We start from the raw sequence: 17410 nt of genomic DNA on the forward strand, positions 1-17410 counted from the left end.
CTGCTGCTATGAACAGTAATCACATGAAACGGTGTATGTACATATAATTTGTGCTTTTTAGGCTTTACATGTCCTTTTTTTGTGAAAGCTACACTTATGCAGTCTCGGCAGATGAGTTACACGGCGATTGGGACGTAACACAGGAGCTGTCACGATAAGTAAGATTATTAACTAAAACTTGTGAATGAACGTTCCAGTTCGTAAGAAAACATATCATTCTAATCAAAACGTAGTTGAGCGTCATCAAAAAGCACTAAAGTAGTCGATTTTAGAAAATTTTGGGAAGGGTTGTGGCGCGCTGACGTTACCACCCGTGATATCGGTGCAAGGTTGGCGATGCAAAAACTCAGATGAGAATATAATCTTCTGCGTTTGCCCATCACCAGCCCTGTCAACCTAAGAAACTCTCGATTTTGAATGTAATATTTACCCGCGGCCCTTACCACGTCTTTCTCTGGGCCATCGCTTTGAACCAAACGTAGAGACAGAGAAAAGGATTGTGCATCATGAAAAGCATAAGCTTTTTTTTGTATTTAGAACATAAAGATTCCGTAAGAAATATTAAATATCCGCTAAACTCACTTACTATACATAAACAATCGACGAAATTGAAGACTTCACTTAATATTTGCAAGAGAAATATTGTTTCCGGGAAATTGTTTCTTAACGTCTGCTGACAGGAAATTTTAAAACCAAAACTGCGACGCTTGCGACAGCTTAATACTGACAATTGGAGATCCCTGGGATTTGCAGAAATACAGGGCTTTGCTATCCTCGGAAATAATACACGAATAACTTGTAGCATGCAGCGCATATTAGCCAAACATATGCACCTCTACCGCTCGTTTTGAGGGGCAACAAAACTTTTTTACACGTCTCTTGTCACCTTGCCGTAAAGTCAATTTAACCGGAAAATAAAAAAAGAGGGCATGTTACGATTTTGGATTGAAATGCTCTTTACACAAACTTGCTGCCACGAGTCGTACCGAAGTACGAAGTTAGCAAAGGTGGCGATGCTGGGCGAGTTTGTTCATCACTAGGTAATGTAGTCACACAGACGTTGCGTTTTTCGTTTTCTTATAAAAACAAGCGGTTTATTTCGACGATACCCGTTCGTCACCGAGACGGGTACCTACCTTCCGAATCTCGTTCATCTCGAGTCTACCTCCTCTTTTTTCTCGTTGTCCACACACAGCCTATCTAGGTGACGTCACACGCCGATGATACCACATCGCGTGGACCGGTTGCGGCATGCGTTCGCGGTTCTCGCGCACACGTGCCGACGGCTCCTGTCGTTGACAACACGGCCATCCTCCATCCCAGTCGCCCCGGCTGGGTCTTCCCGTCGCTGGAAGTTGGAATGTTTCGGCGAAGTGATCATCCGACTCACGCTAGCTCTTGCTGAGGTTCTACCTCTGCTATACCTGTGTCGCTCTCCGCTTCCGTTGACAGGCCGTCGTCGCTGCTCTCGGTGCTACTCTCAGCGCTGGCCGTGAAGCGCTTCATCTGGTCAACAGCGGCAAAACCTTCGTAGAAACGTTGCGAGCGTTGGGTCTCCGGTAGATCTTGAACTTTATACCTATCGTGAGGTAGCTTTTCCACAACGATATACGGGCCTCGATATTTGGGGCGCAGCTTGCGCGACTCACCGGTTGCCCCTGGCTCTCTCTGGAGCATCGCGATATCACCTGGCTCGTAATTTGGCGCGACTCCTCGTTTCTTATTGTAATATTTTCTCTGGATCTCTTGATCTTGACGTATATTTTCTATGGCCTTTTTTCGTCGTTTGAGCACGGTAGCGTCCAAACTTTTCGCAACAGCGTCGTCGACTTCGTCACCTGTCGCGCTTCGGGAACGAAAGTTGAAGAGAAGACTGAAGGGTGTTGCTTTAGTTGCTCGGTTTAACGTGTTGTTTATTCCCCACTGAACTTGAGTGAGCGATTTGTCCCAGTCGTTTCCGTCACTCCTTTTCGACAGACTGGCAATGGCAGGTGTTATGATTCTGTTGTATCTCTCGACTTGCCAGTTCGCTCGGGGCGTGCTGGTGGCATTTTTCACGTGGGCGACGTTGAGAGACTTACAGTATTGCTCGAACTGCCGGCTGGTAAAAGCGGTGCCCAGGTCGGTGACCAATCTTCGTGGAGCACCGAAAATGCTAACGAGGTCCCTTAGAAAGTTCTTCGCGTAGCCTGACGAAGTGCTCCTGACGGCTCGAATGACAACGAACTTCGTGAAACCATCCACCGCCACTATTAAGTACGTGTTGCCACTGGTGCTGCGGACGAATGGGCCTAAGTGGTCCATATGAATGGTGTCAAAGGGCACGGCGACTTTTTCAATGCAGTGTAGTTTCCCTGGCTTTTTCCCGGATGGAACCTTGCGGTATAAGCACTCCAAACAGCATGCAATGTGTAGCTTGACGTAACGACGCATTCTCGGGAACCAATACTTCTTGGTGAGTAGTGCCATGGTCTTCTCAACAGCAAAGTGACCGACGTCATCGTGGCATCGTCTTACTACCTGCCAACGTGCTCCTCGTGGCACAACCCACATCAGACGTTCTTCTCCGTTTTCATGGACCCTCTTGAGAATCTTGCCCTCCGCTAGCACGTGCTCGTTCTTGATACGCTGCGACTCTTTAGTTTTTGAAGGCCCCTGTAAGTAGTCTCTAATTCCTTGTAACGTTGGATCCGTCTTTTGGGCCAACACCAACCAGTCATCGTCAGAGAGGTCTGTAGCGAAAACGTTGACGTCCGTGGCGACATCCATTTCTTCGGGTCCCGATGCAGGAGCCCTACTGAGCGCGTCTACGTGGTTCATCTTGTTTCCTGGTCTGTGTTCAACACCATATCTATAGTCCTGCAACTTCAGATACCACCTTCCTATGCGTGGCATTAAATCTCGCTTAGACAGCGTGGTTCGTAGTGAGTTACAGTCTGTTACGAGTGTGAACTCAATCCCGTACAGGTACGGCCGAAGTTTCTCAACCGTCCAAACCACAGCTAACGCTTCAAGCTCGTAGGAGTGGTAGTGTTCTTCTTCCCGCGTCGTGCGTCGGCTGACATACATGACCGGATGCATCAAACCGTCTCTTTGTTCTTGTAACAGTACGCCTCCGATACCGAACTTGGATGCGTCTGTGTGTACCTCTGTTTTAGCACCGTGTGCGTAGAGTGCCAGCGTGGGTTTGCTCATAAGACTGCTTCGCAGCTTCTGGAATGCAGCCTCTTGGTTTGTCGTCCAGTGCCACTCTTCTCCCTTACAAAGTAACGTGGTGAGTGGTTTCGCTGTTGTGGCGAACCCGGCCACGAAGCGTCGAAAATAACTACAAAGGCCGAGAAAACGGCGAAGGTCATGAACGTTTGTTGGCGTCGGAAATTCGGAGATGCCCTTCAACTTGACTTGGTCAGGGTTGATGGACGAAGCCGAGATCTCATACCCCAAGTAGGTTATCTTTTCGTGGAAGAAAGAACACTTCTTCAAGCGCAGAGTGAGGCCAGCGTCTCTTAACACCTCCAGAATTTCGCGTAGAATGGCCAACCCTTCTTCAAACGTAATCGATGGAATCAACAGGTCCTCCATATAGGCCATGACCTTCGTGTTCTTGAGTGGGCCGAACACCGTGTTTATTAGACATGAGGAAGATACACAGAAAGGGGGGACGGACAACGAAGACTTCCAACTAGCAACAACATTTATTGACCCGAATTTTGCATATATAGGTGAAGGAGGAGAGGGTGAAAGACGCTACACTGGAAAGTGGGAAAGCGATGGGGGAGAGTGTAGAGCCAGGGAAATGGGGGACGATCCCGTGGGGTAGATATCTAATCGCTCGGAGCCGCTGAAACGAGGGACGTCAGCTCTGGCCCCAGGAAGTTTATCTCCCTCCTGGATAAGCCTATGGACGGGGATCCGAAGTTGCTGCGACTGTAGTGCATGGCGAAGGCCTCCATGATCTCTCGTCCGTATCTTGAGGCGTGACCTCCAATCCTGGTGGTCGAGGGAAGGTCGGCCGAACAGGGTTCGCTGCACTCAGCGGTGTGTTTCGCAATCGGGTGGTAACAAATCTCCGAAGTGTCGGAGGCGGCTTTCTTGATCTCGTTTGCATGTTCCCTCACCCGATCGTTTAGGCATCGGCCCGTCTGTCCGATGTATTTAGCACCGCAGGACATGGGAATCGAATACACGCACTCTTTGCAGCAGGTTACATAATTGGTCTGGTGCTTTTTCTGGCACGGGGGCGCTGGACCGGGGTTGTTGACCTTTCTACAAATAGAAGCTAATTTGAACTTGCAGGAAAATACAACGTTGGTGTTGAAGCCGAGCGCAATAGACTTCAGGCGATGTGAGGTGTTGTGTATGTAGGGGATGCACGCAAAGCGTGACTTAGGAGGGAGGGGTTTGGACTTCTGCCCCGCGACAAGTCTTTTGATTGTTGTTTCAATCAGGTCTCTCGGGTATCCTGCCTTTATGAGGCGACTAATCTGCTTGGATAGGCTGGGGGCGGAAAGGTGCTGACAGGATTTAAGCTTTGCCGAAGCAACTAGATTTCGAACGATCCCATTTTTTACATTCCTTGAGTGTGAGCTGTTGAAAGGAAGAACGGGCTTAGAGGACCTCTGCTGGTGAGCCCAGCAGATACCTTTGCTAGTTGGGACCAACCTGAGATCCAGGAACTGCAAGCCCTCAGGGGAGGGGGCCTCTTTGGTGAACGTAAGCCCATGTGAGTTCTTCTGGAACACGGTCTCTATGGCTGCAGAGTCAGAGATGGCGGAGTGTAGGATGAGATAATCGTCAACATAACGAAAAACCTTCGCATCGGGAAAATCTCGTTGAAGGTCCGCCTGAACTTTGGCGTCAACATAAAACAGGTAAATTTCGCTGAGGACGGGAGCCAAGCAAGACCCGATACAAACGCCGGCCCTTTGTATGTACACTTTACCCTCATATTCAACAAGCGTTGATTGGAGATACAGTTGTGTCAATTCGAGAAATGAGGACAGCGAGACGCCACATGAGTTTTGAAAGTCTATGACACCTGTCTCGTGGATGGCGTCAGAAATGAAGCCCAGGAGGGTCTTCACATTTAGGCTATAGTAGAGATCTACAACATCGAGCGAGAACGCTCTTACAGCTTCAGTGCCGGCGTGTAACTCGTCCAGCACGGGAAGGAGATCTTCCGAATTCCTTAGTCTGAAAGGTTGGGGGAGCTCTAACGTGCCGAGATGTTTCTGCAGAAACTTCGCCAAAGGCCTCTGCCAACACCCCGTCTCGGATACAATGCTGCGGAACGGCACGCCTGGTTTGTGGGTTTTAGCGGAAAAGAAAATAGAGAGGTATTGCTTCGCTGGAGCAAGAACGGCACTTTTTAAAGAAGGGAGGTTGGATGAATCGCACATTGCCTTCACCCTGGACCTGAGGGATCCGGATGGCCGCGTTTTGAGGCCGTCCGGATCCCTCAGGTCCAGGGTGAAGGCAATGTGCGATTCATCCAACCTCCCTTCTTTAAAAAGTGCCGTTCTTGCTCCAGCGAAGCAATACCTCTCTATTTTCTTTTCCGCTAAAACCCACAAACCAGGCGTGCTGTTCCGCAGCATTGTATCCGAGACGGGGTGTTGGCAGAGGCCTTTGGCGAAGTTTCTGCAGAAACATCTCGGCACGTTAGAGCTCCCCCAACCTTTCAGACTAAGGAATTCGGAAGATCTCCTTCCCGTGCTGGACGAGTTACACGCCGGCACTGAAGCTGTAAGAGCGTTCTCGCTCGATGTTGTAGATCTCTACTATAGCCTAAATGTGAAGACCCTCCTGGGCTTCATTTCTGACGCCATCCACGAGACAGGTGTCATAGACTTTCAAAACTCATGTGGCGTCTCGCTGTCCTCATTTCTCGAATTGACACAACTGTATCTCCAATCAACGCTTGTTGAATATGAGGGTAAAGTGTACATACAAAGGGCCGGCGTTTGTATCGGGTCTTGCTTGGCTCCCGTCCTCAGCGAAATTTACCTGTTTTATGTTGACGCCAAAGTTCAGGCGGACCTTCAACGAGATTTTCCCGATGCGAAGGTTTTTCGTTATGTTGACGATTATCTCATCCTACACTCCGCCATCTCTGACTCTGCAGCCATAGAGACCGTGTTCCAGAAGAACTCACATGGGCTTACGTTCACCAAAGAGGCCCCCTCCCCTGAGGGCTTGCAGTTCCTGGATCTCAGGTTGGTCCCAACTAGCAAAGGTATCTGCTGGGCTCACCAGCAGAGGTCCTCTAAGCCCGTTCTTCCTTTCAACAGCTCACACTCAAGGAATGTAAAAAATGGGATCGTTCGAAATCTAGTTGCTTCGGCAAAGCTTAAATCCTGTCAGCACCTTTCCGCCCCCAGCCTATCCAAGCAGATTAGTCGCCTCATAAAGGCAGGATACCCGAGAGACCTGATTGAAACAACAATCAAAAGACTTGTCGCGGGGCAGAAGTCCAAACCCCTCCCTCCTAAGTCACGCTTTGCGTGCATCCCCTACATACACAACACCTCACATCGCCTGAAGTCTATTGCGCTCGGCTTCAACACCAACGTTGTATTTTCCTGCAAGTTCAAATTAGCTTCTATTTGTAGAAAGGTCAACAACCCCGGTCCAGCGCCCCCGTGCCAGAAAAAGCACCAGACCAATTATGTAACCTGCTGCAAAGAGTGCGTGTATTCGATTCCCATGTCCTGCGGTGCTAAATACATCGGACAGACGGGCCGATGCCTAAACGATCGGGTGAGGGAACATGCAAACGAGATCAAAAAAGCCGCCTCCGACACTTCGGAGATTTGTTACCACCCGATTGCGAAACACACCGCTGAGTGCAGCGAACCCTGTTCGGCCGACCTTCCCTCGACCACCAGGATTGGAGGTCACGCCTCAAGATACGGACGAGAGATCATGGAGGCCTTCGCCATGCACTACAGTCGCAGCAACTTCGGATCCCCGTCCATAGGCTTATCCAGGAGGGAGATAAACTTCCTGGGGCCAGAGCTGACGTCCCTCGTTTCAGCGGCTCCGAGCGATTAGATATCTACCCCACGGGATCGTCCCCCATTTCCCTGGCTCTACACTCTCCCCCATCGCTTTCCCACTTTCCAGTGTAGCGTCTTTCACCCTCTCCTCCTTCACCTATATATGCAAAATTCGGGTCAATAAATGTTGTTGCTAGTTGGAAGTCTTCGTTGTCCGTCCCCCCTTTCTGTGTATCTTCCTCATGTCTAATTACAGTTACCAACACGCTCGTTTTGTACTTAATTCGATCACGTGAGCTCTCATGTCTTGTCCCAAGCAACCGACCTCGGAGTTTGATCCTGGTGAATTCTTCCAAGCTGCAGTTTTCCTCTCCAAGATGACACTCTTACGTTTACGTCTGCGTGTTTTGGGATACTCAATTCGCAAGAAGGTCCCACATGGATCCATCAAGCAGATCATGGGATTTGATTCAAGCAACTGGCAAGCAAACCACAGGGTGATGCAGATCGCTCGGGACGAGATCTCTAATGAACTCCGAGTCATGCAGCAACTCCTGCCCTCCGTGATGTGCGGACACCTGGGACCCAACTATGATCGCCATGCAGCCTTCAGGTTTCTACAGGAGTCGGCCAGCACCCTGCTGTCAGACTCCTGGAACCATTTTCTCCGTCACCTGAGGAACGGTGGAGACGTGTCAGCCAAGGCCCAACCAGAGCCCCCCATCAACTTGTCAGGGGTTACGTTGTCTCCGGCCACGGAAAGCCTGCTCGCCCATGGACCTAAATTTGCCCCACCCGTGAACAGCTCCAGAGTCGACGAACTGGCGTCGGTGTACGAGATCGCCGCCAAGATCCCGGAGGATAGCCGTCAAGACTTCGTCGGTGCTGGTACAAGGGCTGTGTGCTTCCACGGGGGGAGCAGGAGAGCCAAAAACGCCTCTACGCCAGTCATCAAAGAACTTCAGGCCGGTGAGCTGAGTTTACTTCAAGCTGACAAAACGGGTCAGTTCGTCATCCTGAACAAACAACAAATGCAAGAGAAATCCGACGAGGCCCTAAAGAAGAACTTTATCGGCCTCAAAACGCGGCCATCCGGATCCCTCAGGTCCAGGGTGAAGGCAATGTGCGATTCATCCAACCTCCCTTCTTTAAAAAGTGCCGTTCTTGCTCCAGCGAAGCAATACCTCTCTATTTTCTTTTCCGCTAAAACCCACAAACCAGGCGTGCCGTTCCGCAGCATTGTATCCGAGACGGGGTGTTGGCAGAGGCCTTTGGCGAAGTTTCTGCAGAAACATCTCGGCACGTTAGAGCTCCCCCAACCTTTCAGACTAAGGAATTCGGAAGATCTCCTTCCCGTGCTGGACGAGTTACACGCCGGCACTGAAGCTGTAAGAGCGTTCTCGCTCGATGTTGTAGATCTCTACTATAGCCTAAATGTGAAGACCCTCCTGGGCTTCATTTCTGACGCCATCCACGAGACAGGTGTCATAGACTTTCAAAACTCATGTGGCGTCTCGCTGTCCTCATTTCTCGAATTGACACAACTGTATCTCCAATCAACGCTTGTTGAATATGAGGGTAAAGTGTACATACAAAGGGCCGGCGTTTGTATCGGGTCTTGCTTGGCTCCCGTCCTCAGCGAAATTTACCTGTTTTATGTTGACGCCAAAGTTCAGGCGGACCTTCAACGAGATTTTCCCGATGCGAAGGTTTTTCGTTATGTTGACGATTATCTCATCCTACACTCCGCCATCTCTGACTCTGCAGCCATAGAGACCGTGTTCCAGAAGAACTCACATGGGCTTACGTTCACCAAAGAGGCCCCCTCCCCTGAGGGCTTGCAGTTCCTGGATCTCAGGTTGGTCCCAACTAGCAAAGGTATCTGCTGGGCTCACCAGCAGAGGTCCTCTAAGCCCGTTCTTCCTTTCAACAGCTCACACTCAAGGAATGTAAAAAATGGGATCGTTCGAAATCTAGTTGCTTCGGCAAAGCTTAAATCCTGTCAGCACCTTTCCGCCCCCAGCCTATCCAAGCAGATTAGTCGCCTCATAAAGGCAGGATACCCGAGAGACCTGATTGAAACAACAATCAAAAGACTTGTCGCGGGGCAGAAGTCCAAACCCCTCCCTCCTAAGTCACGCTTTGCGTGCATCCCCTACATACACAACACCTCACATCGCCTGAAGTCTATTGCGCTCGGCTTCAACACCAACGTTGTATTTTCCTGCAAGTTCAAATTAGCTTCTATTTGTAGAAAGGTCAACAACCCCGGTCCAGCGCCCCCGTGCCAGAAAAAGCACCAGACCAATTATGTAACCTGCTGCAAAGAGTGCGTGTATTCGATTCCCATGTCCTGCGGTGCTAAATACATCGGACAGACGGGCCGATGCCTAAACGATCGGGTGAGGGAACATGCAAACGAGATCAAGAAAGCCGCCTCCGACACTTCGGAGATTTGTTACCACCCGATTGCGAAACACACCGCTGAGTGCAGCGAACCCTGTTCGGCCGACCTTCCCTCGACCACCAGGATTGGAGGTCACGCCTCAAGATACGGACGAGAGATCATGGAGGCCTTCGCCATGCACTACAGTCGCAGCAACTTCGGATCCCCGTCCATAGGCTTATCCAGGAGGGAGATAAACTTCCTGGGGCCAGAGCTGACGTCCCTCGTTTCAGCGGCTCCGAGCGATTAGATATCTACCCCACGGGATCGTCCCCCATTTCCCTGGCTCTACACTCTCCCCCATCGCTTTCCCACTTTCCAGTGTAGCGTCTTTCACCCTCTCCTCCTTCACCTATATATGCAAAATTCGGGTCAATAAATGTTGTTGCTAGTTGGAAGTCTTCGTTGTCCGTCCCCCCTTTCTGTGTATCTTCCTCATGTCTAATTACAGTTACCAACACGCTCGTTTTGTACTTAACCGTGTTTATCATTCGCTGAAACACGCTTGGTGCGTTGACGAGGCCGAAAGGCATGCGAGTAAATTCGTAGTGGCCATCCGGAGTGATGAACCCTGTCTTCTCTTGGCTTTCCTCGGAGATGGGCACTTGATAATACCCAGATGCAAGATCTAGGCTTGTGAATAAATGTTTGTCGTGAAGCCTGTCTAGTTGGTCATCAATCAGAGGGAGGGGATACCTGTCCTTCTTTGTGATTTTGTTGAGGGCGCGAAAGTCAACACATAGTCGCCTCTCACCGTTCTTTTTCGTGACCAGTAAGATAGGACTCGCGTAGTCAGAAGTAGAGTCCGTTACAACTCCAGCGTCTTTGAGTTCATCGATCATTGACCGAACAGTCTGCCTCTCAGAGTATGCTAGACGGTATGGGCGGTACGTCACAGGAATGTGTGTTGTCAACTCTATTTTCATTTTTGTTGCCTTCGCACACCCCAGTTCCGAAAGCGATGTAGCAAAACAGTCGCGGTAGTCATTAATCGTGGTGACGATGCTTTCTTTTGCGAGTCAGAAACGGTTGGACCGACATCTACGTCCTCTGCTGCAATCAAGGGTGTCGGCTTTCTTTCGCTGTAGTTTACGTACGCGTCGAGGTTGGTGTTCGCGTCTTCTTCCATGCACCATGTTCCTCTAGCGATCTGTTCGTTTTCAGCGAGGACCAGCGGCGTAGCCGATATGTTAGTTACGGGGATATACAGTTCTCCCAGTTCGTCTTTTCTCAAAACACAGGTCGGGATGTAATGCCCACGCGATTCGTGGATACTGCTATCAATAAAGATGTCTCCGTGGGTTCTCTGTGTCCCTTCTCCGGAGCGGAGCGCGATAATCCCGACGTAGCTTGGAGGGATTACGACCGCTTCTTTGACCCATAGGCTTACGCGTCGTGGAGGCAGGACCGGTATCTTAAGATTGGCCAAAGTCCCGTCCTCATCATCAGACGTGTCACGCTCTTCGATAATGCGTAGGGTGTTCTTGCGACGTACCACCGTAACATGCGGTTGTTCAGTAAAAGGCTGTCCGACAAGCAGCGGAACAATCTGCACTGCGTCGCGCACCACGTACACCCTGACGTTGGCCTTGGCTTGGTCGACCGTCGATGTTGCTTAAAAACTCCCTAAAGGCGTCGTTTTTCCAGAGCCAAACCCGTTGATTGTGAATGGATGATTCAACGGTTCGTAGGTCACGTTCATCAGCTGCGCTTCGCTTTCTCGTAACGTTACGCACTGGCTTCCCATGTCGACGAAAGCTTTGATTGGCCTGTCGTTTAGAATTGCCTGCATGAAATACTTCTCGTTTGGCGCCTTGCAGTCCCACGTCTTGTTACCTTGTTGGGTTAGAACATTTGCTTTCTTGTCACTCGTGTTCGTCGAGTTTCTTTTTTGAAAGCAGTCTTTCGTCTCGTGACCAGATTTCCCACAATTGGTGCATCTTGGTTTTCTCTGAGGTTTCGGGCATGCAGCCGAGAAATATCCGTATGTCGAGCAATTAAAACAAAGTGGCTCGCCTGTTTCGTTGAATCTTTTTCGTGGAGCCCTGCTCGTCGGCTCGTTGTTGTCTAAACCGCGATTTTGACGTTGACCAGTCGGCGGTTGATGGAGGGTTTTGGCCCGAGTCTGCTTGATCACATCGACTCGTTCATGCAGTCGCTTCATGCACCGAAGTAGCTCGTCTGGAGTGGCGTAATCTCGCACGCTCAGAGACCGCACTGAATCTTCGTCTTCTACTCCAGTGATCAGGTACTCGATGCACGTCCCGTCATCCAGGTTGCAGCGTCGTGCTTTCGCCAGCTTGTCATAAAAGTACGCTTCGATGGTCTCGTGGCGCCCTTTCTTTCTTTTCTCCATGTCCCTGAAGACGTGTTGAAAACTCGATGCCGACGGAAAGGCCTTTTTCATTTCCACTTTCCACTCGTGCCAGGTTCGTTGAACAGAGGTCAAACCGTCATACCATGTCTTTGCGACGCCGTGAAGCTTAGTGAGAGCAAAGCAGGTCGTTTGTCGATTACTCCATTCATAGGCCGCAGCAAGATTGTCAACCTTGTTGAGCCACGCTTCCACCGTAAGCTGGGTGTCCGATGATGGATCATATACTGGCACCAACTGAGCGCTCGTCGTAGCCAGCCGTCCGTCTATGGCGCTCGAAGCTAGCCCCCGTTGGTGGGTGGCGTTGTGGTGACTGCGTCGTTTGGAAAAGCTGGGCCGCTCCTTCCAAGGCTTCGCGTACGGCAGTTCGTATCGAGGCTTGCATGAGCACTTGAAAGTCAAGGACTCCGGACGTTGCACCGTCAGGAGCTAGGCCGTGGTCGTTCGACGTCGCGGTGTCCCCGGCTTCCGTCGTCAAATTGTCGTGCTGGCGATCGTCGTGGTCCGAGTGTCCGTCACGCACCTCCGCACTGCGAAGCATATCTGTGGTTGTCGGATCATCCTCTCGTGGGGTCCCCTGCCCTTGTCCTCCTGTCGTTAGCTTACGTCTTCTCGACATCGGGATTTACGTGGACGAAGCTCTCCCCTACTGAAAAAAACCATTTGAAATTCAAACGGGTGGCAAACTGGTCGCCCGTTTGAATCAAACCTGTCGATCCGTCTGGATCAAACGTGATTATGGGATACGGGTACCCGTTTGGAAACGGTACCCGTTCGAAACGGTACCCGTTTGATACAGGTGCCCGTTTGATACGGGTGCCGTATGGTACGAGTACCCGTTCGACATGGCACGTGACCACACGTTTGAACGTGCACTTCGAAATGGCAAATTATGCGCTAGCCCTAAATGGGTATCGTCTGGGAGGTTGGTTATCTTAAACATATTTAAGACGTCCCGAAACTCATAAACGTATTTATAACATGGAGAAAACACGTAGAACAAATGCACTCGCGTAGGTGCTTGTAAGTGGACAGGAAAACCGACACAAAAGATTGTTTTCAATTCTCCTCGAAGTTTATTACCTCTTCTGTAGACAAGTACAAACGTGCAAGCGATCTGTGAACACTATACAGGTAGACTTTCGGGGAAATTATTCTCCTGGCTGCCGCGCGAATAGGCGCTGCATAATTCTTTAGATAATTTAGAAGAGTACGCGTAGAAGAACGGTCAATAGTTGCCAACACGTAGGTTGCAGTGCACTTACCATAACAATAGCGGACTTGAAAGAGGTAATCCGTGATATTTGTCGACACGGTCAAAGCAGGACAACCACACAAACACAAACGAGAGGGAACGGCTCCTTGGAAGTTTCAACACGATGCGGCGCACAAGCTGTCATTTGCCGAACCCAACCAAACCGCGAGAATTTGCGACTTCTTTGAAGAATCGCTCGTTGCCGACATGCACGTGTGTCTTTTCGAACACTGATAGCTTTGGTGCACATTCAATACGTTGTGGAGAGACATCCCAATAAGACCGCAGGGTTAGGCGACAGATTGAAGCAGGTAGGACGAGCGAACTTCGAGCAGCAACTGACAACAAGCAGACAAAGAAAAAAGCGGCTGCAAGGCGCGCCCCTCCGGATCTCGATGCTTATCAGCGTGTATACTCCGTTTCACCTTCAGCCCGAGCGCAGTGGACGCCACGAGCCATCCCAGCCGATCCAGCGCCGGGAGAAAGTCGCGTGACCTGCCGGTGGGGCGGGGCGACACAGGGAGCTCAAGGTCGCATGACACTCCCTCAACGCCGCATTGGCTGGGATGGCTCCTAGCGTCCGCTGCGCTCAGACTGAAGGTGAAACGGAGTATACACTCCGTGCGACGCGACTGGCGCGCCGCCGCGCGGCCGGTACCGAAAGTAGGCAGTGAGAACCCCAGAGAAAACGAAACCGAAAACACGCCGCGTACGTTGGTATGCACTGAAGTCGGAGCAGTGCGGTTGCGCTGGGTTCACAGCATGAAGTGCTGCCTGTGCTGCCTCATTAAGCGCTTCAATAGTTATGCGTCGTATCTCGTGGGGACAAAGTTTGACAGTTTTTCACCTCGCCGAGGTTTTGTGGGACAGCGACAACGATGGAGCCGTGCCGTACGACGCGAGAAATTTGATCTTCCGATCATGTCAGCCACTAAGTCGGCACGGCTGACATATTCTACACTGCCGCTTTGCGGTCTGCGTTTGTTTTCGTACCAGTAGCGCCTACATGTGTCAGCGCCGATGGGACGACCTGAAATGCCATCCCACACTCGCGGGTATGCAGTGCCACTTTCGTTGGAGGAATGCCCTCCAAAGAAGTTTCGTCCCCATCGTACGTGTCGATGATATTTCCGGACAAGTATGGCACGCAATCTGTACTTCATGAAGAAAGATTTGAACGGTAAAAAAATGTGACAAATATAAATCTAAAGAAAACAACAATGAAACTTGGAATCACTGGAGAATCGACGTTTGAGTATGGAAGTTTATGTGGCGTGCTTTCTTGATCAGCTTCCTTTTGGATGTGGAAACGCTGACGCCCCGAGTTCTGTCGACAACATTTTTTTTTTCTCGGCTTTAGAGCCATCTATCGCAAAGTGGTTCGAACTGGAAGCACTGTCCACTGGTGCCTTCCTACCTGTAAAGTGTGCACCTCCCACGATGAGTGGTATTATCTTGACAGCCTCTGACGGCCAAAGCCAGTTCCCATTTAGTTACGCCGCCAATCTAAATTTCAACCTGGTTTCGCCATGCCGACTCTTTTTGGTATAATAAGTGTTGTGTCAAGTTACGGTCATGTCAAAGTACCTGTGTGCGGAAAATCAGCACCTCGCACAACAGGTTATTACACAAAAGCTGACCGCAAAAGCCCTTGACGGCCATAGCGTGTGTTAGCCGACAACTTTGCTTTCTCGGCTTTGGAACCACCTTTCGTAAAGTTGTTTCAATTGGAAGTACAGTCCACTAGTCACTTCCTACCCGTAAAGTCTCCACCTCCCACGACCAGTGGTATTCTCTTGACAGCCTTTTCGTGGTCAAGACCGGTTCCCACTGAGTTACGCCGCCCAAACCGAATGTTCACCTGGTTTCCCTATGCCACTTTTTTTTTTTTTGTATAATAAGTGCTGTGTCATGTTATTGCCAAGTCCAAGCACCTGCGTGCCCAAATCTGCACTTTGCACAGCCCGCTATAACACAACATTTTGGTTCCAATAATGGATATCCCGTACAGCTTTATTTATTTATTCGTTAGAAACCTAACTTTCACACCAGCTGTCTTAATGAAACGTGGCACACTTCGTGCACAAACTTACTGAACATCTCACTCGCCTCCAATATCATCGTTCCAGGAGTCCTACGTTTACAGTGACGAGCGAAATAAATTTCCCACTCAGAGCATTTATGGTGGCGGCCGTCTTGCTTTTGGGAAAATTGCTCCAACTCCTTTTTCGGCCGCTACTAGAGAAATTATCCCTAATAACGACTCAAGCTCAATATATAAGAAGTCGAGAACAGCTAAATGCCCTTCTGTCCCAGCACTCATGCAACGTCACCCACAACGTATCCGCTCGAAAAGCAAAAGTTTCGTCCGTGCGCGCTTCCGCCGCCACAGCTTGGCATGCGAAAAGGCGCCGCCGGCTGCTGAACGCGCCTCACTGTCGAACGCCAGCTCCTCCGCTAGCGGCGCTGCGCGCGTTTTTCAAAGCGCCCCCTATAGTTCCCGCACGGAGTGTATAGCTCGCGCGCTGCTGTGGGTCACGTGACAGGGGTGACAAGAGAGGAGGGAGGGGGCGAGGTCAAGGCGCTGGGACCACCGGGACAGCCCCTCTCCCTCTCCCCAGGCATTCCAGGGAGATGCGTTTTTATAGTCCTGAAGAACAAACGCGCGCGCGCGCGCGCGCTCGAACTTTGGAAATGGCGGCGGGGCTGCCAGAAGCTCGGCTTGCGCCCGAGCGAAGAAAGAACTCAGCGCAAGCTCGTAGTTTGAGTGCTGCAACGGCGGGCGTGCTCTCGCAATGCTCGATGTTCTTGCAGCCGCGTGTACGCGTGCTACCTTCGCTGCGTCTTGAATTAAAGTGAAACGGAGTCTAGACGTACATTCTTTCACGCGGTCGCGTCTCCTGCGAGAGAGATTCGAGCTGAATAAGTAAATTGAGGCAACAAAGATGGACAAAGTATTAAAGGTCTGTCAAAAATATCGGCTCACCAACGCGTTTACGTAAAACAACAAAAAAAAGGTGTTAGTTTTAGTTGCAGTATAATCGAAAATCAGCGCAATTGAAATATAAATATAATTACTTGCATTACGCGGACGATCTGAAATCGATGAACCGGCGCTCCCAGCCTTCCGGAAAACATTGGCTGCCACGGCTGAAACGCTAGGCGTGCCCACGCCGCCGATCTGTACGTTCAATATCAAACGGGCTCCGGAGAGCCGTTTGATTAAACCGGTGCAGTTTGCAACATGGTCGCCGGTTTGAGCAAACGTGCGATAACTTTGCCCAAACGAGTCGCCCATTTGCCCAGACGAGCGACCCGTTTGCCAAATAGGTGACCGTTATGGCTCATATGGGGGACCCCTTTGAGCCATACGGGCGACCCCTTTGACAAACTGGTGACCAGTATGGTTAAACGGTTACCGGTATGGACCCGTTTATTTTCATATGGGCGCCAAATGGTTTTTTTTCAGTAGGGTCGTCGAGGATCTCTGGTAAAGCAAGAATTCGTAGAGCGCTACTTACGTTGTAGCACTCAATCCGAACGGCTTCTCAAGTCGTGCCTCTCGATCCCACTTCTGAGCTTTTCTGTAGTCACACAGACGTTGCGTTTTTCGTTTTCTTATAAAAACAAGCGGTTTATTTCGACGATACCCGTTCGTCACCGAGACGGGTACCTACCTTCCGAATCTCGTTCATCTCGAGTCTACCTCCTCTTTTTTTTCGTTGTCCACACACAGCCTATCTAGGTGACGTAACACGCCGATGATACCACATCACGTGGACCGGTTGCGGCATGCGTTCGCGGTTCTCGCGCACACGTGCCGACGGCTCCTGTCGTTGACAACAGTAAGGAAAATACAGCGCAGAGAAAGACGAAGACAAAGAGGAGAGAGATATCAGCGCACATGTGTCCTCTCTTGAACACATATCGGATAGACACATATAAGCACATATGTGTTTAACTAGATACCGCCTCCTAATAACTGAACTATGCCAAAATAAAAATAAAGATGCATTTTTTTAAAGAAACCATGAAAAAAATTTCTTTTTCATAATCATAATAAAATCAAAGGCCCAGTGGTCATAATATATATATATATATATAGAGAGAGAGAGAGAGAGAGAAAAAACGAAGCGCAGGATGACGAAAAGTATATACGGAAGAAAACGCACCTGAGACGGTTGTTGGAGTTTTTAAAACATATTATTGATAAAGTTGGTCGACGTTTTGGCCTGAGACAGACCTTTTTCAAGACTGGCACATGAGAGGTCAGATTGACGCTCCTTGACCAGGTCACGTGGCATTCCAAACATCTGGTTTCTCTCAAAAGTTGACGG

The 17410-nt window shown here is 50.1% G+C and overlaps 1 protein-coding gene across 1 annotated transcript; it reads left to right on the top strand.

Annotated features, from left to right (window-relative positions):
• Positions 1 to 7300: 7300 nt before the first annotated feature.
• LOC115325729 lies at positions 7301 to 9640 on the top strand (the record flags this gene model as incomplete). The annotated part of the gene is made up of 1 exon (XM_029986429.4): positions 7301 to 9640. A coding segment is annotated over exon 1 (2340 nt), but the record flags the coding sequence as incomplete, so codon positions are not given.
• Positions 9641 to 17410: the final 7770 nt, after the last annotated feature.

Source organism: Ixodes scapularis, unplaced genomic scaffold (assembly GCF_016920785.2).
Source record: "Ixodes scapularis isolate PalLabHiFi unplaced genomic scaffold, ASM1692078v2 PGA_scaffold6__148_contigs__length_123643588, whole genome shotgun sequence".
Lineage (NCBI taxonomy): Eukaryota > Metazoa > Arthropoda > Arachnida > Ixodida > Ixodidae > Ixodes > Ixodes scapularis.